Consider the following 22,373-nt stretch of genomic DNA (forward strand, 5'->3'; position numbering starts at 1 on the left):
TGGATGTGAGATTAGTATGTGACAATTGGATGGCAATCCAGGTTGTTAATTTTTTTTATATTATTATGCAAACATAAATGCAGTACAGGAAATAAAGACAAGATGTAAATACGAATTATGTACAAGATATAAAATTAGATATTTAGAACATAGTAGGTTTATATAGAACGGTCCAGGTGTTCATTCATATACCTTGATAGGTTGAAGGTAGATCCTTCTGAAGATTACACCAAGGACTTGGTACAACACGTTCGTAATTATACAGGTACAGGACTCTCACAAGGACTCTTACATAGACTCTCACACTTAGACTCTCATGAGTCTTTTATTTAGGTTATACTATAGTACTAACACTTAGATGGAGTGGAGTGGAGTGTGATGGCTGGTGGAGAGGTGAGAGGAATGGTTGAGTGAGATGTGTTGTGTGTGAAATGCGATCCCTCTAGAATGTGATGGTGAGCCCCTTATATAGCGCTCGGTAGAGAATCTTCATGATATCTCTTCTTGACTTCAAAGAGTTCATGATATTCCTTTAGACTTCATGGAGAGAATCTTTGGTGATGACGCTTTTGACCTTCAGTAAAGATGTCATAATATCGCCTTTTGACCATAGACTTATCTTATCTGGAATAGTGTAGATTCCTTATCTTGAATAGTGATCTTTGTCGGGAATGACAAGATCTTTATTCATTATCTTCGTTGATTATCATGGGTGCTGATTGCACCGTGTCGATCTCTGACGGCTCTGATTTCTGAAACCACTGAGCCAGGCTTCTGTAGTAACTTTTCTTGGGGCATTCATTTCCAAAATCTGGTTTAATTATGCGCCCTGCTCCCTTGAAGTATTCATAACTTTGGTTGTAATATTTGCTGATAAAAATCCTTGTGATCTTGTTTTGGAAAACCAGCTGATATTCATAATCTGTGGTGATAGCTTCTTCAATTTCTGCAGCTTCAGAAAATAATCTCCAATTTTCATGATTAGCAATTGTTGTATATATTTCTTCCTCTTCATCCGATAGTTTGCTAGGACCGTCTTCTTGAAAATTAAATTGTCCATTCATGATATATATATATAATGAATTGCTGGACGAACAGGTGGTGTGAATTTTGGTGGTATGGAGGAGAAGATAATCCTGTATCTTCCATGTCCAAGTCTCCTGCAGACATCTTTCACAGCGCCTCCTAAATCAGATTGAAGGATCTGATCGAGGGTTGCATAGATGGAATTCACAAGACCATGATCTATAATGGTTTGGAGAGATATTTCTTCATGGTTGTATGTGGGTAGGTTCCGGAATCTTTGGAGATTTATCTCAGCTTTGAGAACCAGGAATCTATAGGATGGGTCAGAGATTGCCTGATCATCTAGCCTTAAGAGAGGGAGCATATATATAATTACTTGTATGGCTGGGTTTCTTTCTCTTCCTTCTAAGAGATCAAAGAAATAATCTTGGAGTCCAAGGAATACTTTCATTTGTCTCTCCTTAAACTTTTGCCAAACAAGATCGAGGATGTCTTGCCCAAAGCAAGATAAAGTTTGCTCCGTCTTGAAGCTTAATCTAGGTTGGAGATTTTCGTATGTGGTACTCATGGGATTTTGGCTTTTAAGTTTCTTTTGGCAAGAATTTTTGTAGGCACAAGATCTACATGGTGCTTTTGGCTGGGTCCGGAGTATATATTGTGGAAGGAATGAATTGGGATGATTATGCAGTATGTATGGTGTTTGGGGAATGGTATCATGCTTTTTTGTGGATGATGATGGTTTATTATGTGGAAAAGATTGCAATAGGTTATTGATATTTATGTGGAAAGCAACCATGCTCGAAGCAGGATCTGTTGAGATCAAAATCTTATCTGAGAATACCTTGGTATTCTTATCTGTTGCCATAGATTGTTCAACTTCCATGGGAAGTTTATCTTGGCCATCACGGGATTTTTCCTCGCGATAATCTAGTAACCTCTCCTCATGATGAGGGATATCTTGTAGTTTAGCCCTTTTTTCTGTTATCTTTTGATCTGAGGGCACGGAATTTTTGAAATAATATGCCAGGCCATTTAAGGCATGAGCTTTTTCTTTTTTGTTTTTTGCCTGCCACAAGAGGTTTAATAACCCTTGTTGTAGCTCTGTTACTCTGAAATTGTGATTAAATCGTTCTCCATGGCCTCTGGGCAGTTGGGGCAGTCTCCATGAACTCATATTCGTGAACCATTCAGACTTCTGTGAAGCCATTTCCCTGCATATGTATTCAAAATCTTTAGTAGCTTTTAATAAATATCTATCTTCCCATGATGTCTTACCTGGCAAGTCCATAGATTTTGGAAGATACGATGGGAAAGAATTGTTATGTAAATATATTGTATTCACAACTTGTTCTCTTTTGGTCTGAACAAGTTGGTCAAGAATCTCATCTGTGTTAGACGAAAATCTTAGGCTCACCTGTTTGCCCATTATCTCAAATTGAATATCTTCATTTGTGACAAGGAAGGGACGAATGAGTGATAAAAACGGTGTTCCTAAAATAACATCTTGCTTAAGATTTTTAACGAGTAAAAAAGATGTTTTAATGCAAACTTCAGATATGCAAATATAGATTTCAGGGATTTGATATTCTACTGTTAAAAGTCCTCCATCTGCCCCACGAATTCTGTGGGCGGCTTTACAGAAATATTTATGAGGGATAATACCTTCTCGAATGCAATTGACATCAGCACCAGAATCAATTAAAGTGATATGCTGAAAGTAGGATCCGTCTATAAAACGATACATAACTTCTGTGTACCATTTTTGCTTCATATATTTTTGAATGGTTCCAACAACCTGATCATCTTCTTGAATTGGTTCGTCCTTTTCTTCCATATGGAATCCTTCTTTTAATTCTAACATGTATAGACGCTTTCTTATTTTTTCTAAATCTTGTTTCATAATTTTTTGGTCTTCGAATAGGCTGATCAAATCTGGTTTCTCATTCTTCTTTTTCTGTTCATCTAATCTTTTGAACACTTCATCAATAGAGAGGAATTTGCTCTTTTGAATATCCTTTTTTAGTTTATCCTTATCAGTCTTGACTCTTGAAAGGAATTTTTCGAGAACTCTTCTTTTTTCTTCTGGATCCTGAATGGTTTCAAAAGTATCGAGAACAAATTCTTCTAAACTGGTTAAAACGAGTATATTTTCATCAGACTCTTCTTCTGAATTATCTGGCTCATAACAAGAGCAACCACTGTCTTGGCAACAATTAATCTCTGCATTTTTTTCTTCATCTGAACTTGAGTCATTGTCTATATTATTTAGTATTGCTTCAAGTTTTTCTTTAACATCTTCTGATTCTGAATCTAACAAGGCTTGGATCTCTTTTTTAACTTTGGATTTGAAACATCTGTTAGCTATGTGTCCTTTCAAGCCACATTTGTAACAAATGGTTTCTTTGCTTTCAGTGTCTTGTGTTCTTATATTCTTATTGTAAATTCTTTTTGGTTTTCTTTTGGTAGCTTGAAAGCTCATCTTGCTTTTATCATTTGGTTTTGTCATATGTTTGGAATGGGTTTTTCTTTTTCTATAGACATAAGGATCTTGAAAACCAAACTGATAGCAAAAATCTCCCATTTCTCTTTTACCAAGAATCCTTTGTTTTTTGAGTTGATCTTTGATTTTTAGGTCATTGCAAAGCTCAGCCCCTACTAATTGTATCTTTTGTGTGATTTTTCCAATATCTAGATAGTGATAATTTATACTCCCTCCCCCTTCTTTTCTTAGGGAATTTCTAACCTTTTCAGCAAATAAAGGAGGTAAACCAGAAATATATTTTTCTTTCCAAAAGTCTTGATTAGGTTCTGGTAGGGTATATAGTTTTGACAAGAAAGTATCTTTATACCATCTAGAATTTGACATTGTTTTACATTTTAAATTTATCAATTGCTCTCTATTTTTTTCATAGATATCATGATAGTTTCCGGCAAAGTGATAAATTATGTTATAGATTAAAGTGGCTAAGGCATCAGAAATGTTACCGGTTGGATTCCCATTACCATCTCTATCGGGCAATGGCCTTCCTTGATCATCCCTTTTAACTGCGCAAAGAATCTCCTGTCGTTGAGTTTCATTTAAATAATTATTCCACCATCCTTTAAATTGACCAGAAAACCCAATGACAATCATATTGGCAGCTTCTCTTTCTTTGTTTCCATTAGCTATGCAGGCATTAGCATACATAATCATTTGATGACATAAAGTAAAGATTTGATATTCAGTAAAGCCATCTAAGTTCCATTCTACAATTTTTTTGCCATTGTAGTAAGTCATATTTTGAATCTGAGGTATTTCCTCAAACTGTAGGTCTGCATAAGTTGGTCGAGGGTAATAATTCCTAGTTGTGGAAGTAAGAGTAGAAGGTTTAAAAATCTTGTTGACCGTATCATATTTTTCATTATCAGAAATCTCATTGATATTTTTATTTACTTTTAAATTATTTAGTTTTAAGGCTAGCTCACTGACTAGTTCTTCAGAAATTGTGGGTCCAAAAGCCTTTTGTTTTCCAAGTTTGATGTTAGGATCAATTGTTGGGACAAACATAGGACTAACAGACTGAGAACTAGAAGACTGAGAATTAGAGGGAATATTTATCTTTACCTCAGGTCTTCCATTTTTGTAGCCTTCCATAAGGATTGTCTCTATTCGATCTGTTTGTTGACCAAGAGAACGTAGAGATATATTTGCATAATTTTGTTGTTCTACCAAATGTCCTATGTGTTCAACCTTTGCTGTTTCTCCATATGTATTTTTAGAAATACTTTTTAGTGGACAAGCTTTTCCTCCATTATGAGATAATTGAATGGATTCAAATGGAGGATGAACAGAGTCTACCTTGTTTCCACTGGTTGTCTCCCATTCTGTAGAAACCAATCCTAATAACAGATGTACTACCCCCAAAACCCTGAAATGGGATGAGATCACCCTGCCTGAGAAATGGGTTTTATCTCAAGCTGTTGAACCTAAGTCTATGGATCAATCAGAGGTCGAATCCTTGATTGAAACACCAGACGGAGATGTTGAGATAACATTTGCTTCAAAACAAAAAGCCTTTCTCCAGTCTAGACCTTCTGTCAGTCTAGATTCTAGGCCTAGGACAAAACCTCAAAATGTTGTCTATGCTACCTATGAAGACAACTCCGACGAACCTTCAATCTCAGACTTCGATCTCAATGTTATCGAGCTTGATGTTGGCTTTGTTATTGCCATAGAAGAAGATGAGTTTAAAATTGATAAAGATTTGCTTAAAAAAGAACTCAGGCTTCAAAAGAACCGATCCAAGATGAAAAGATACTTTGAAAGGGTCGATGAACCATTTAGACTAAAGATAAGAGAACTTTGGCACAAAGAAATGGGAGAACAAAGGAAGAACATCTTTTTCTTTGATTGGTATGAAAGTAGCCAAGTCAGATATATATATATAAACCATGCAGCAACAGGGCCATGCAAAAAAAAGGTCAGCTCGATCTTTAGTCCCGATTGGTAACAGATGGCTCAGCCGGTCACGTGGCTGAGCCATCTTTAGTCCCGGTTATTTCACCCGGGACTAAAGATCGTTATCTTTAGTCCCGAATTGTTAGTCTCGGTTTAAAAACCGGGACTAAAGGGGGGTTACGAACCGAGACTACAAACGCTTTCTCCGCCAGTGGCCGGTATGCAGTCTGCAAGTGCAATGATGCAAACTGGAGTATACGGCATGGCATTGGGTGCGTGCTCTTTATGCCAGGAGAATGACATGCTAACAAACACAATGACCGACTTGTACTGTACCAGCAGCAGGCCAGGGCAGCCATTAATGACCGAGAGCTAATTAACAGGGCACGATGGACGATATACTCCCTCCGTTTCGTTTTATTTGACGTTTCCGACCTTTTCCTCAAAATTAAGGAAGCTGTGAAATTATATATTTGCTCCTGTGTCTTCTCCTCGTCAACACAGGAGAAATCCCAAAAAATCGAAATAATAAAAAGAAATGGAAGGAGTATATAAGTATACGCATATCACACATGAATGATCGATGATGAATGTTTTGCTTGCTTATTGTGATACTTGTGCAAAATAATTTCTCGAGTTTGTCAAGAACTGGCCAAGATCAACCTGGTCATATATATGCACATGTCATGCGTACATCACGATACCCCAGCTCTAGGCTCTAGCTTCCACTAGATGTATATCAATCGACCTTTTGTTGGTCAAGTATATTTTACTACCTCCATATCAAAATATAATATTTTTTTACTATTCAGATTCATATTAAAAAATACTTACATTTTGGGACGGAGGGAGTATATGTGAGGAATTACGACTACAAGAAAGATCGAGAGCATTTACCCCTGCATATATACTCCCTCCATCTAAAAAAACTTAACCCCTCATACTGTAAAGCTGTGTTTAGTTTACATTAAAATTGGAAGTTTGGTTGAAATTGAAACGATGTGATGGAAAAGTTGGAAGTTTGTGTGTGTAGAAAAGTTTTGATGTGATGTAAAAGTTGGAAGTTTAAAGAATTATTTTGGAACTAAACACGGCGTAAATCCAGATTCGTTGTACTAGAAAGGATCTAACATCCTATCTTAGCATAAGGCCCCCTTTGATTCTAAGGAAATTCATAGGAATTTTAGAGGATTTCATTCCTATAGGAATTTTTCCTATATAGCCATTTGAATCAAAGGAATGGATCTTATGGAATCATATGAAAATCCCATGGATTGCCTAATGCCATACAAGTTTTGCAGGAATTCTACCATTAGATAAAATCTCTTGGAAACTTTCCTTTGAGTCTTTATCTCTCCTTTAATTTCTGCGTTTTTCCCGTGGTCCAATCAAACGGTCATTCCTCTGTTTTTTCTGTGTTTTGCAATCCTTTGTTTTACACTTACATTCCTATAAAATCTGCGTTTTTTCTATTTCTATATTTTCTCATTTCTGTGGTTTAAAGGGCCTAAATTTTTATGGGACGGAGAGTATATGTATGTGTGATGATGTAATATGTGGGTTATTTGGGGCTTTGATCTAGAGATCAGAAAGCGACGTGCGATCGATCAGCTGATGGATCGACAAGAGAATCATAATTATTGGACGGGCGTGTCTCTACCTGCAACTGTAGAAATGCCCCCTGCATGCATGCCCCTCCGTAACTCTCTCTCTGCACGTACTTCTACAGTAGGGCAGTATAACATAAGTGTATATGCAGTAGCAGACCCGGCCGGCTAATCCACCTTACGTCGGTACGGTCTCTTCATTCGTTTATTCCATTTTCATGTCGTTACAAAGCAATTGAGGTGTGGTAACAGGGTCTCGACTTAGCAAATTATTGTATTTTAACTGAAGAATTAATTGAATGCTTAATTGAATTGCACCATGGGTGGCTGAGTTCTTTTCCCAACTTTCCCAACTCATCTCCCTTCCTTATTTTTTCGCGCACGCTTTTTAAACTGCTAAATTATGTGTTTTATTTAAAAAAATTTTCTATATAAAAATTGCTTTAAAAATATTATTAATATATTCTTTTAAAAAAATAATAAATACTTAATTAATTATAAGAAAACGTGTCGCTCCGTTTTACGTGCCCGGGAGGTGAGTTTCCAACCGAACCTCCCAAACAGATAGTTTTATATTTATTCGTAGCGAGAAAATTAAGGTAGATAGCAGTCAATTCGGACTATTTACCTGTCTATTCTTGAGCCATGTGGAGAGAGGTGGAGTACCATACAAGATTTGAGGCTCCATCGTTTGCCTTTTCCTTAATAAGCCAAAACGACTTATTAGGGAATAAAAATGAATTTGTGGGTAAAACTTTTATATATGTGTTCTTGGTGACTTAAAAGTCAATACTGTAAAAGAAATTACGTTAAAAATATCTTAAAATCAATCTTAAAATTAAGTTTGAAATTTTAAATTTTTGCTTTTTCCTTGGCTTAGGGCAGTCCCAACCCTCCACCTAAGATATTAACTACATTGCCATGTAGGACTTTTAGCTTATGTGACACTATATTAATTAAGAGAGAGAGTGAAGAGAGGAAGAAACTGGGTCTCATGCAAGACACAGTTTCAACACAATAACCTATGCACTAGACACTATAAAGTTTTGCATTGGGAGATAATAGTGTCTTCATAATAGATAAAGAATAAATATGATTGGTAGAGAAGATAGATGATGTATTTATTAATGGCCCACTTTAAGAAACCATGGGTTATAGAGTGTAGTTTCTATTGTGATGTCTTATTGACATATCACCTTAGACACTGCTTATGGCCACTATGGGTTGGGACTGCCCTTATTAAGCCCGATGGGAGCCTTGGCAATGACAAAAATGGGAGATAGTGCTAGTGCATAACATAAGAGGAGGAAACTGAGGGTGATTTTGTACTTTCCATGCTAACTAAAATGATCACATGAAGGATGGCATATGAGGGAAGGAAAAATTCGTTAAGTGGCATATATGAAAATATTAAATTTTCAGTGGCATATGAGCTAGTACACTGGTGAACTTTCAATGGCATTCATATAAGGAATTTTCTCCCTTCCTTTAAACGTGTGTTTGTTAATTACTACTACCCAATATAAGAAGTTCTGGAGTTAGATATGTGTATTAAGAAAGTATGAAGATTTAAATGAAAGAATGTTACGATTTGTTGAAAAGAGAAAATATGTGAATAAATTAATAGCTTGTTCACTTTATTACCAAAATCAATCTTGTTTTGGTGCTACTAAAATTTAGAAGCATTGGATGTATTTGGATGGGAGCTTTGCTAAATTTTGGTAGAGTTACTGTGAGGAGGAAACTTTCGAAATTACTACCAATTTTCGATAGGGTGGTAATGGTGCAGCTAGCCGGCTATGTTTAGTTGGTTACCCTACTAAAATTTGATAGGTTTAAAATTAGCAATAAAGTGAACTAGCCCTAAAACATAGCAGTTTGTGATTGGTGATTGGTTGAGAAGATTATGTAGGTTAAGAAGTTGTTATATTATGATTGAATGTTACATGTTGTTATACTTTGAAACGGATGAAATAATTTATTAGAGTATATGTCTTGGAGTAATAGAAGAGATACTAAATTTTTGGCCCATGACGTTGAACATGAGCCAAATCGACCTAATATGGCAAATGAAGGATAGTCTCATATACATGGACTGGCTTCTGCAATCATGCGTACTAGGATAATTTTTTAGAGGTCCACTTTTTCAAGAGATAGGGAGGAGGAGGAAGGGAAGAAGAGAGATGATGACACGTGGGTTTCACATGCTGATTTAGTTGGTTGGACTAGATTAGTGAGCCACATCAGAAAAAACCAACCTCAAAGCCACTTTTAAAAACATCAAGAGGGTTATTTTTATTGGTTTTAATAGTTACGGATAAGATATCTGGTATTCTTATTTGTTTTCGAGATGGGACAAAGTGGACTTATTTGTTTTCGAGATGTGAAATCCAGCCCATATGTATATTTCACAGAGATATATGGCCCAAAATCCAGCCCATATAAAGAATAATTTGGCCCATATATTTACGCTTATAGACAAATTAAGGCCCCAAAACTTTGAAGATTAAATCGGCCGTTTTCTGGATCGACGTGAGAAAATGAAACGAAATCCTCATCTGTAATTAATCAACGATGGCACTAAATGTACATTTTCTTGAATTCAAATATTCAATGCATGCGGATGATTAATTCCAATTTCCACGACGATGATAATTAGGTCTGCAGAAGCTAGCTATATAGTCCACCAGACCAATGTTGAATCATATCCATCCATCGATTAATCGAAAGCAATCGGATCGATGGCAGTAGCTAATGATTGAATTCTAGTTGATTCCAGGGGTTCAGCATCATTCCATTCCAGCTGAATGTATGTTCCACAATTTTTCCTCTCTATCTGCTACATACTCCATATGTGTGGTACAATCTAATCCTTGGAGTTATACCTAGGAGTATTAATTAATCTCCATGCATACATGATTATATTACCATGTCTCTCTCTTAATTTCTGCGCTTGCTTGCTAGCTAGATCTATGATCTATTCTGATGATGGCGAATCAACATCCCATTCCATTGATCGATGGATCTATCGATAGCCACAAGAGGTCGTCCGATAATTAATTTGACAATTAGCCTCGGCTGCCCTGGAGTATACATACATGATTACTGATTGCTACGTTGGCCGATTGCCTGATTGCATGGCATATCCAGACGATGTACACTTGGACCGCGAGGATGCACGCACGATCAACTGAACTGATTAAAATACATTCGCCTGAATCATATTGATCAACTTAGATATATACACGTTCAGCAGTGAGTTTTATTACTTTGGGTGCCTAGTTTTCAGTGACACAAAAACAACCATAAATTTCAGAAAATTCAGATCATATGCGAAGATTTATGCAGAACAATAATATTATATTTTCTTTTTTTTTTTCCGTTCACCTCTCACTCCATGCTGCGGCCTCGTCGGCGCCGGCGTGCCATGTCAGACCGCCTCCTTTCTCGCTCCTCCCTTCTCTGCTCCCTCCTCCCTAAGTCTTAGCAGCACAAAGGTGCCCTTGTCTCACCCATCTTTGCCACCTAGCATTGTTGAGATATCCTTACTTCTTAACCACTTTAGGTCTGACATCCCAGCACAAACCTCACCCATTACCCTCATAAGAAACCCTACGACACCAATGTCGTCGTCCTCGTCTCCCCTGCCCCAATTCCTTGGCTTTGATGGTGTCGATATGCACTACCCGACTGACTCATCTTTCCTTTCCCTCTCCCCTTATTTCTCCTACCTTAGCCTAGACGACACCAATATGTCTTTACCTTGCTCGACTTCATTGTCTACCGACCCATGTTGTCGAGATGCCCCAACCTTTTAACAACTTCAAATCTGACATCTCCACTATCGACCTTACACATTATCCTCCTAAATAACATCGTAACTCTGCTGCCATCGCCCATCTATGTCCACCACCTCCTTGGCCCTCCCTCAAAAGCCATCCTGAATCCCACTACTCCCTCTCCTTTGGCTGACATCCAACGGATATGAAGCGTGTGATTGAGATTTGGGATACATAAAACCTAGTAATTCCTTATTAGTCTCTGTTTCACACATGGAGAATACATGGAATTAATGCCCACTTGATTTTCCATCCAAGAATCACTTACGACTTATCTATATATGATTAATTGAGTTCTTTTCTTCTAAAAATAAACATAAAGATGAAGATTAAGTTTTTAACGTAAAATGAGGTGATATTAACGTATGCTTAATTGAGTTTTAATTATTACAAACTTAAAAAATAGATTAATATGATATTTTAAAGTAACTTTCATATAGAAAGTTTTTGTACGAAACACACCATTTAGCAGTTTGAAAAGCGTGCCACCAGTATCCAAAATTTTATTCAACTTTTGTTGGAGAAAAGAACGGGACTTATACTCTCTCCTTTTGTAATAGACAATGCCATTGATTTTTAACATGCATGATATTTGATCATTATCTTAGTTAAAAAATTAAGTAAATATCCTTTTATATTGTTGTGATTTGGTTTATCATTAAAGTAACTTTATGTATATTACTTATAATGTATATTTACAAGGAATAGTCAAACGTCTGATAAAATTTAACGTTATCATCCATTAAAAAGCTGGGAGAGAGTATAACCAGTATTAGGCCGTATTTCTTTCAGCTTGAGATTATTATAATCCAGATTATTGGGAGTAAACTGAAAGAAACAGACAACTTATTGAAGTAGCTTATTATAATCTGGAGCCCAGCTTATTATAATCTGATAAGCTCATTTAGGTGAGCTTTTTTCAGATTATTGGATGAAAAATTACCCACCATGCCACCCCACTCTCTTTAGACTTGCAAACCGGAAAGAAACAACTAACTGCTTATTATACTACAAATTATAACAATCTAGTTTATAGTAATCTGGCTTAATAATCTAGATTATAATAATTTTAAGCTGAAAGAAACAGGGTATTAGTCGTTGCTAGTTAATCATGTAGTACATCCGTCCGTAGTTGTGAGAATTAATTGAGAAGCTAATCAATCATTGCATCCATTCGATTGGATTGTGTATGTGGATCAATAATTCAGCCCCCATTCGCCGAAATAACATACATACTACTAGTAGCTAGCTAGTAATAATTAGTTTAAATAAACTAGCTAGTAATTAAGTGGTACTACTCCACTAATATAAAATCTAGGGGTTTGATTCACCTGCATATGATGATGAATGCAGACTAGTCGTCCACTCCTCCGGCCGGCCGTATGTACGCATGAGTAGTAGTAGCTGATTGGGGTTATGTATGTGGCTTTGTTGCCATCCGGACACGTAGCTGCTGTGCAGTCAAGCCTGAGCGGCATCCACGCGTCGGCATGCATGTTTATCTCCACTCAATCATCAACACATATATATGATCGGATGGAACTTACATAATGTACTACTAGTACACATTTGTCAGCACACCACGTATGCATGCCCTGCTTTATCTTCTTCTTCTTCTGGTCAAATACTATACAACAAATCACTAATTAGGCTCAAAAGAAAGAAAAAATTTGAAGAAAAAGCCAGGAAAGAAAAGTCTGAATTATTATTTTGGTTATGCTGGATATATATATACTGTATTAATTTAGCTAGGTGGAGTACAATAATAATATCGAAGATACTCTAGTCTCACTGGAATGGGACGTGTGAGTGTGAGAAGCAGATCGAGCATCAGAGGGGGCAGATCCGGTAGAGTCTGTGTGTAGTGCTTTGCCTTGATTGGATCAGCTAGTCCTTCGTTTGAGTCCTTATATAACAATAGTACCAGATCGATCTGGAGTACTTCCTAATTGCATGATAGATGACAGTTAAGGCAGCCCAGCCACCAACACCCCCAAACAATATCATGCATGCAATTTAATTAGGATCAGAGCCACAGGGGAGTAATAATAATATATACTTCTAGTCAGTCTATATACTGTACGAGTGTGCCTAGCTAGGAGTACATGCATATTTTGTTCCAGATTATCGATGGTGGACAGGACAGGAGGAGCCAACTGCAACAAGATATACTCATTCTCGATCGATTTCTAAGAGATACCTAGACACTTGCTCCTCCTGCTATAAGGTAATTAACGCTTCGCTAGCTAATTAATTGCATTAGTTTCAATTCTTTTTATGATCTTCTTTCGATCGAGCAAATAACTCAAGTAAGTGCATGCATATATAGATGAATAGTGTAGTAGAGATCATGGCGATCAGTTACCCGCCGGAGGATGGCCGGTACTACTGTTCTTCCGTTGCCGCCGGCGATGATTCACCTGCGGCCCATCATACTAACGCCCACGACGACTGGGACTGGGACTGGGTACCCCCACCCCCTGCTGATGCTGCTGCTGCTGCGGCGGCGGACGACGACGACGACGATGGCGATCCGACTCCTGCTGGTAGTCCTGGCAGCAGGGGCGAAGACGAGGAGGAGCGGCAGAGGGCGCAGATGGTGAGCGCCATGAACGGGCAGCTGAACATGCTGGCCAGCCGGTTCCTGGCATCGGCGGGCGTGGAGGAGGAGTGGCTGGAGGTGGTGACGGCGCTGTCCTGGGAGGCGGCGCTGCTGATCCAGACCCACGCCTGCACCGCCGGCAACGACATGGACCCGGCCTCCCACGTGAAGATCAAGTGCGTGGCGTCCGGAAGGCGGCGGCAAAGCCAGGTGGTGCGGGGGCTGGTGTTCCGCAAGAACGCGGCGCACAAGCACATGCCCACCAAGTGCCACCGCCCCACCCTCCTCCTCCTCCACGGCGCCCTCGGCCTCGACTCCCATCTCGGCTTCTCCTCCTTCGACTCCATGGAGCAGGACAAGCTCATTCTCCGAGCCTCCATCTCCCACATCATCCACACCTGCAGCCCCAACGTCGTCATGGTCGAGAAGACCGTCTCCCGCGACATTCAGGAGCTCCTCCTGCACCACGGCGTCACTCTGCTGCTCGACATGAAGCTCCACCGCTTGCAGAGAATCGCTCGCTGTTCCGGTGCTCCCTTGCTCTCCTTCTCCCAGCTTCTCCATGATTGCCCCAACCACCTCAAGCACTGCGACTACTTCCACATCGACAAGTTCTTCGAGGACCATAACACCACCACCACTACTAGTGCTGCTGCCCTGAACAAGCCATCTAAAACATTGATGTTCTTGGAAGGCTTTTCCAACCCATTGGGATGCACCGTAAGCACTCGATCAAATACTCCATTTCATTCAATTACCTAGATCAATTACTCTGCATTATTCTCAATACGCGCGCGCATGCAGATACTGCTCAGAGGCGCAAGCACCCAAGAACTGAAGAAAATCAAGCAAGTCTTGCACTACACAATATTCGCTGCATACCATCTGGTTGTTGAGACATCCTTCTTTGAAGATCAGAGGGTATTCTTGAATGATACAAATGTTGACGGGACACCACAAATCACTCATCAGACTTCCATTGTCTCAAATCGTTCCCTTCCTACTGATTATGATGTCACTTGTACTAGCAGGGGATCATTACTGGAATACCATGATGGGGATCACAAGGCTACAGTTCCTTTCACAAATAAACCAGACTCGTACACACAAGATGAGGGTACAGCCATCCACTGTGAAGCACCTCCATCTGAAAACCTGCTGTCCTCAGTCTCCGGATCACTCAGAAGATTCATTGATATATTCCGTTATCAGAATATTTATTTACCTGTAACTTCTTCTCAAGATACAACTGGTCATCAGAATGAACAAGATACTGAAACCAGCCAAGAAACGGCGTCTGATACCTTAACAAAGGATCATTCTTGTGAGTATATGGATCAGTTAAGTGATCTCCAGGAACAAGTATTCGCCAAAACCAACCAAAAAATGTCACAGCCTGATCCTTTCGGTACTGAAAAACATCAGCAGAATGTGGAACAGTACAGGGCCGGCGAAAATATAAATTCAGACACAGATGAGGCTGATGATGTAATGGATTCTCAGAGCATACTCATCTTGTTATCCAGCCAATGTGTTACGAAGCAGGTTGTCTGTGAGGAGAGCCATCTATACCGCATAAACTATTATGGGAATTTCGATGTCTCCTTAGGACGATATTTGCAAGACATTTTGCAGAATCAGGTACCTATCTATTTTTTTAGGAATAATTTCGATAACACATGACATAGTAGGTCAATTGTATATCTACTAGTCAGGATGTGATGTTTTTTACTGAACTGTGGCAGAACCTAAGCTGTTCCTCATGTGGAGAGCCTCCAGATGCTCACATGTACTCTTACACCCACCGCAATGGAAATCTAACTATTAATGTGAGGCGTTTGCTGCCTCAGCATCATTTGCCTGGTGAATCTGAAGGAAAAATTTGGATGTGGACTAGATGTCTAAGATGTGAGCATGAGAGAGGGATATCCAAATCATCTCGGAGAGTGCTAATATCAACTGAAGCGCGTAATCTCTCCTTTGGCAAGTTCCTTGAACTCAGTTTCTCAAGCCACTCTGCTGCTAGAAGGCTATCAGTTTGTGGGCATTTGGTCAACAGGGACTGCTTGCGATTTTTTGGGTATGTATTCTCATTTCTCAAGAACTATTTTGAACATGTCGTGTAAAAGTTCTCTCTATATAATACTCCCTCCGTATTTTAATGTATAACACCGTTGACTTTTCGACCAACGTTTGACCATTCGTTTTATTTAAAATTTTCGTGCAAATATGAAAGTATTTATATCATGCTTAAAGAACATTTGATGATGAATCGAGTCATAATAAAATAAATGATAATTGTATAAATTTTTTGAATAAGACGAATGGTCAAACGTTGGATAAAAAATCAACGGCGTCATACATTAAAATATGGAGGTAGTACATACTAAGCATCCTTTCGCCCTTCTTTATTTCTTTCTTCTTTTGTTGGAAAAAATGGTGACTTCAGGTTGGGTTCCAAAGTTGCAAAGTTCCAATATTCATCAGTTGAAATTTACACTGCCTGCAAACCGCAACGAACCCTTGAGTTTCACAATCCCGATATGCGTGAGTGGTTCGAGCAAGAGGGAAGAAATGTATGTACTATTTTATTTATCGGTTTCATCACATGATTTATCTTGTGAACATTCATAGGTCAGATTGGGCCTAATGCTTGTGTTGCACTTTTTAAGGTTCTTGCGAGAGGAGTTAAGCTTTTCTCTGAAGTTTCTAGCTTAATACAGCACATGAAGATTTTCTCTGAGGTGGCAATTAACTGTGGAGACTCTCTTCCTGTCAAAGAAGTTTCCCAACTTGAAGAGATGCTAATTGAAGAAAAAGCTCAGTTTGTGGTAAACCTTCTGGTCTTTTTTCTTCTCTGTACCTTGTGGTAACTGGTAAGCCTAGAGATAAGTGTGCATGCTAATCATCTCCGATAACTGTCAATTCCAATATGAATATCATCAAACAGGATTCTCTGGTGAAGGCTGTTGATGAAAGCGGGATGTCTAGCTCCTCTGTGAATGAGATTCTTGGTGTAAATTGTCTCTACCAGGATCTTCTGATTCTACTGTACGTGTGGGACCGTCGTTTCCATCAAATTGTTGAGTGTAAGTCTGGAAGAATGGCTAATTGTGTCGGCAAGAAGGAAGCTGCTGAATTTGCCGGTGAACCAGCTGCAACTGGTGAAAGTGCAGTGCCCTTTGAGAATGGATATATCAAGGAAATGCAGTACAGCAGCGAAACCTTAACTGATGAAAATTCACGGCGTGAGGAGCAACATATCACAAAAGTGCCTTCTTTCAGAGTCTTGGAAGGTACAGATACGCAGTTGATAAATCCTGAATGTGGGGATAACAGGGAAACATGGATTTGGAGTCCATTGCACGAGTTAAGAGAGAGTTACAGGCATGAACTGCAGGCCGGGTATTTGGAAAGATTCGAACTTGTCAACAACTATTCTCCATCTCATCTATCCCCCCTGCACAAACAATCATCTGCTGAGTTCATAGTTGGTCCAGGTGGCAATGTGTTGTGCATATCAGAGGATGAAATATCCAGCATAATATCCCGCGCACTGGCCATATCGGAGGAACGTCGCCATCTTTTACTAGATGCTCTCATGGTTGAAGGTGAGGCAGCCTACAGCAGGGGGAGTGAGAGCTCTAAGATGGAGAAATCTTACAGCTCATTATCTGAAACTTCTTCGGCCTCTTCGTCGTGGTCATCTATTGGATCTTCAGACTCAGATGCAAGCTTTTCATCTGACGACCTCTTCTCCAGCTATGATAGCTCACTTCTGTCATCCTTACTTCATCCTGAAGTATCTGTCAATGGGAAATCATCTCTCAAAGGGAAATACTCGGTTATTTGTGTACATGCCAATCAGTTTTACACCCTTCGGAAGAAATGCTGCCCATCTGAGCTTGCATATATCACTTCCTTGAGCCGGTGCATGAAGTGGGATGCTCAAGGTGGAAAAAGTAAGGCTTTCTTTGCAAAAACATTGGATGACAGGTTCATCATCAAGCAAATAAAGAAGACAGAGTTTGAATCCTTCATAGAATTCGCACCCGATTACTTTAAGCATGTGTATCATTCTCTCGACACTGGGAGCCAAACTTGTCTTGCCAAAATTTTAGGAATCTATCAGGTAGGTGTACTTAATTTACATCAGACGTGCTATGGAATAATTTCATGATTTTTTTTCCCTCTTTGGTTGTTATACATCCTTTTAAGGACCGGGCTCACTATTTGTTTCAGGTTAAGAAAATCAGACATGGCAAGGAAGTGAAGCTTGATCTGATGGTGATGGAAAATCTTCTCTTCGGACACAAATTGTCAAGGATATATGATCTCAAAGGTGTTGTTTTCTCCAGACATGTCTCTGATTCGAATGACCATGGAACTGTTTACTTGGATCAAAACTTTGTCGATGATATGCGTGTTTCCCCTATATATGTTGGTGGAAGAACGAAACATCTCTTGCAGCGGGCAATCTGGAACGACACAGCTTTTCTCACTGTAAGTACTGATATTTCATTTCAACCACGTATAACCAATCATGTTCTCTCTTACAATATGAGCTGACAGAAATACTAAATTTTTGCAGTCAATTAATGTTATGGACTACTCGTTACTGGTGGGAGTGGACAAAGAAAAGCATGAGTTTGTATTTGGCATCATAGATTACCTAAGGCAGTATACATGGGACAAGCAACTGGAGACGTGGGTGAAAACTTCTTTGGTAGTGCCAAAGAATGCTTCACCAACAGTAATCTCACCCAAAGAGTACAAGAAGAGGTTTAGGAAGTTCATGGCCAAGTATTTCCTGACAGTTCCAGACGATTGGAGTACATAGATAGAAACGTCTGGGGTCCTGCAAATCCTGTCCATTATCTGTTTTGTTTGTACACAGTAGAATGGAAGGCTCACTTGTTTAAAGTTCTCCAATAGTTTGCAGTTTTAAGGCAAAATTTTGGAGCAAGTGAGGCCCAAATACATGATCAAAATCATTGATCCCTCACATGTATTGGTTACTGGTTTGTGGTAGAAAAAAAAGTTTGTATCAATGTCTTGTTGGTTAATGTGGTAGAGGGAGATTGTTTAACGCTAGCATAAACATAGCTCACATTACCAGCACAATTACTACGAATTGGTTAGCTTAGTCACATTCCCAACACAATTAAGACAAATTGGTTAGATGAGATATCCAACTGTTCATTCAGTGCGCTACACGTCTAGCAACAGAAAATGACGCTGGACTTGCGTGACATCCTAGTAGTAGAAAAAATTCCGTATGCACTACACAGAAAGGAAGTTTAGCGTGCGGCAGTTTCTGGCCAATTTGAAAACAGTAACTTGAAGGAACACAATAGTTCGAACTACAAGGGAATCCAGACCATAATGACTATTGCATAGTACAAAGTGTATTCTTTTGTTAAACCTTTTCTTGCTTGTCGCCTACAAGGGGGAGCATCTCCATCCGACTTCTCGGCGAATTTGTTTGCGATGTTGTTGGGCTTCCTGTTCCTGGAGCTACAGCCTGCTGTTGAGAGATCAAATGCCTCACATACCCATAAAAAGTACAGCCAACGAGCGTGATCGCGCATCCGATTGCATTCATAGGAGAGATAGGGTTCCGGAAGATCAACCATGACACCAATACAGCAACAGCAACCTGCAGCGCAATGATCAGTTCTAAGAAATGATCGAGCAGAATATATGAAAAGAACAAAGCATAGGCCAAATGGTTGCTACTTTCAGGTTGCCAGCAACATTGAAGGTCACTGCAGTGGTTGAATGGATCACGTAGAAAATGGAGAAGTTTAGGCAAAATGCAAGCACTCCAGAGCCTATGATGATAACTAGTGCAGAAGCAATGGAGTCATGTGTGTAGAACCAGGTAACCACACCGCCTCCTTCAAGTAACACTGCTGGTAGAGCCAGTATCATGGTGGCAAAGGGTGCCATGTAGTACACTGTGTTAATGCTGAAGAAAACACAAGGAAACGTCATAAATAACATGATTTACTTTGCTGGTAACACTGCGACAAAAAAAATCCAGTTTACCATACAGTATTATAACTGTAAGATCACAGCAGAAGTAAAGCACCAGTCATTACACCCGCCATAAGATGAGCACCTACCTGTCAAATTTGTATCCGTGGAGTAGAGACTCTGCCAAAATGGTCTTGGTAGATGTAGCAAGGCAGCCAACCATGGCAGCACAGAAACCAAACATGTTGAAACTAAGCTCTGTTATTGAAGTTAGGAGTATTCCCCCAACTATTGGGACCAGCGAAGCCCATATGCGCCACTCAAAATGCTTGCTCCAAACTAACCACTGCAGAATAACTGCATGACATGGATTGGAAGCAGACCATCAGGGAGGGTGTTACATGCTGTAGCAATATGATAATGCTAAGAAAACGAAAATGAATATGGAATAGTGATGATGTAAGGAGGTGCAAAATGACTCTACCCGTGGTTGCAGGGGTGAAAGATTTGATAGTCTGCATAAAGGAGACTGGGATGTAGCGCAGGCTGACATTTCCGAGCACGATGTTTATGCAGAAGACAAATGACATTGGAAAAATCCTTCTCCAACGGTCTTCTGGTTCGACTTGAATGAGTGGTTTTGCTTTGAGCACATGGATTGCAATATAAGCCCCAATTGAAGAGCATATGAAGTGGACACAAGACACCGTCAGAGGAAATTTGAAATCCAGCTTCTGCACCAACCAAGGAAAAGAAAAGAGAGAGAAACTTATCGCATGTGGTGCTTGATGTAAACTTAGTTAACACCATGCATTGTATACAATTCCTTGCTTTTGAACTGTGCATGTATTAAGTTTTATGAGAAGAGTAAACAGAAATGAAGGAATTGGTTGGTGCAGGGCAAGGTTTTGGTATCATATATCATGTATGTATGTACCTATGATGTTATGTACGTATGCATCTACGATGGCATAAGGATTAGTTAGTTGAACGAAATCTAGTATGTATATGGCGGCAGGATGGTACATCGCTAGTATAGGATTAAAATTTTCAGTTGTGTTGGGCATAATGATGAAATGCAGTGTGTGAAACAGGAGATTGCAATTGAGAGCAGCAAACCAACATTCTGAAAAGAAAAGAAAATAAAAGAAAAATATTTATTTGATGGGTGGGACTAGCAGCATGTTTCCGTTGACTAGAGGAGGAAATCTAGGAGAAATAGAGTAGAAGTTGAATTGTTTGGCAGGATATCCATTGAAGAGGGGAGAATGGAATCTTGAATCGGAGAGAGAAAGGAAGGAAGGGGAGGGATCCAGGGAGAGAGAGGAAATCTGGACCTGGAAGATCCACTTGTTGATGATGATGACGGTGACGTTGAAGCCCCACCACTGGAGGATGGCCAGCAGCGCGCGCAGGTTGCCCAGCCCACCGCCGGTGCCGGCCTCACCCCCCTGCTCCATCTCCTCTTCCTCTTCCTCTTCTCCTCCCCAAGCTTGTTGATTGATTTCGCAAAGCCTATATATGAGGGATGCCCTCTGCTTAGTTAGTATGTACCGCAGGCAGGAAGGGAAGCGCTACCTCGTCCCCATGGGCATGGCAAGCAAGCTTGAGCAAATGGAGACCCGCCGCCGCCGCCGCCGCCGCCGCCGAGAGGAGGAGGAAGAGGAAGAGGAAGAGGAGCCTCAGCCTCAGATACGCGCGCGGCGGCCGCGTTTTGTGGGGAAGCCAAAGGGAAGGTTGCTGGGTACCTTTGCTTGCTGCTTAATTAGCAGCTACTAGCCGCTTCACTTGCTCTAATCTAGTACTAGTACTAGTAATGCTCTATCTTCACAAACAGAAAACAAAAAAAGGACTTCTTTGGTAATTGGGTGGTTTGCTGGGACATGTAAATTGCAGCGCCTGACCTGACACACAGACTCTAATCACCTCGCAAGGAATAGAAAACACTAGTCCTTTTTTTTTTCTGCGGGGAGAAAACGCTAGTCCTACTAGCAAGCAATTAGGGCAAGTATAATAGTGAGCTATAAGCTTACTATAAACTTATGTGGAGGAGAAAGATAACAAAATATCAAGGATGTTGGCTCTTATGCAAGAGCTAGCTTAACACAAACTCCTAGGTAAATACATTAAATGCATAGGTGAGAGATAGAGAGTGGAGAAGAAAGTTGTAGCCAACCTTATAGCTAATCCATTATATATGTTAGCTTTAAGATGGACTAATAGTAGGAAGTGAGCTCTATTATTATCCTTGCTCTTAATAGTAGTAGTAGTAACCAATCAAAAATAACTCAAGATTAAAGCTTGTACCACTGCTACTAATTAGCTGCTGGCTGGAGAAGAAATCAAAAGTAGGGGCCAAGATGCGTAACATCGCATCAAATCCCACGCCCGAAAGTCCAAAGTCACAACTGGAACGCTTGAAACAACCTACCCCAGTCCCTAGTCCCTGTTTGATTTGTTACGCTAGTCAAACAAAACCAATCAACCTGCCTAATTATACTCCTATATTGCACTGTTAGCACTTGTTAAGATCGGATCACTGTAATCGAATGAACGCGACTGGCATCACTACATTTTTGCGTCCACACTCAAAATACTAGTGATGCCTTCTGCGCCATTCCAAATTGCCAGCTCTGCTCTGTTTAGTGTTTACAACACAAACAAACTACTAACAATTGTCGGCAGCTTCCTCTACTCTCTGCAAACTGAGATGCTCACACTCACACGCATGCATGATTGAGCACATGAACGCTACTACCACCCCACAGGGCCACAGGTAGGGTTCAGCTTCATCACATGATCGACCAAGGCCTAGTTTAGATCCAAAGTTTTTCTTTTAACTTCCAATTTTTTCATCACATCAAAACTTTTCTACACACGCA

General features: G+C 39.8%; 2 protein-coding genes across 2 annotated transcripts; one reads left to right on the forward strand and one right to left on the reverse strand.

The window, feature by feature from the left end:
* The first annotated feature begins 12,397 nt into the window (after positions 1-12,397).
* Positions 12,398-18,701, forward strand: LOC127770975 (1-phosphatidylinositol-3-phosphate 5-kinase FAB1A-like). The gene is made up of 9 exons (XM_052296734.1): positions 12,398-13,137; positions 13,240-14,232; positions 14,317-15,153; positions 15,258-15,592; positions 15,962-16,088; positions 16,185-16,343; positions 16,463-17,644; positions 17,755-18,015; positions 18,104-18,701. The coding sequence occupies exons 2-9, from the start codon at positions 13,240-13,242 to the stop codon at positions 18,350-18,352; spliced, it is 4,143 nt and encodes a 1,380-aa protein (XP_052152694.1). The 5' UTR covers positions 12,398-13,137; the 3' UTR covers positions 18,353-18,701.
* Positions 18,702-18,806: 105 nt separating this feature from the next.
* LOC127770976 (UDP-galactose transporter 1-like) lies at positions 18,807-21,241 on the reverse strand. Its single transcript, XM_052296735.1, has 5 exons — positions 20,829-21,241; positions 19,976-20,225; positions 19,641-19,848; positions 19,252-19,483; positions 18,807-19,171 (listed from the first exon to the last, which is right to left on the reverse strand). The coding sequence occupies exons 1-5, from the start codon at positions 20,949-20,951 to the stop codon at positions 18,932-18,934; spliced, it is 1,053 nt and encodes a 350-aa protein (XP_052152695.1). The 5' UTR covers positions 20,952-21,241; the 3' UTR covers positions 18,807-18,931.
* Positions 21,242-22,373: the final 1,132 nt, after the last annotated feature.

The sequence above is a fragment of the Oryza glaberrima genome, chromosome 4, assembly GCF_000147395.1.
Source record: "Oryza glaberrima chromosome 4, OglaRS2, whole genome shotgun sequence".
NCBI lineage: Eukaryota > Viridiplantae > Streptophyta > Magnoliopsida > Poales > Poaceae > Oryza > Oryza glaberrima.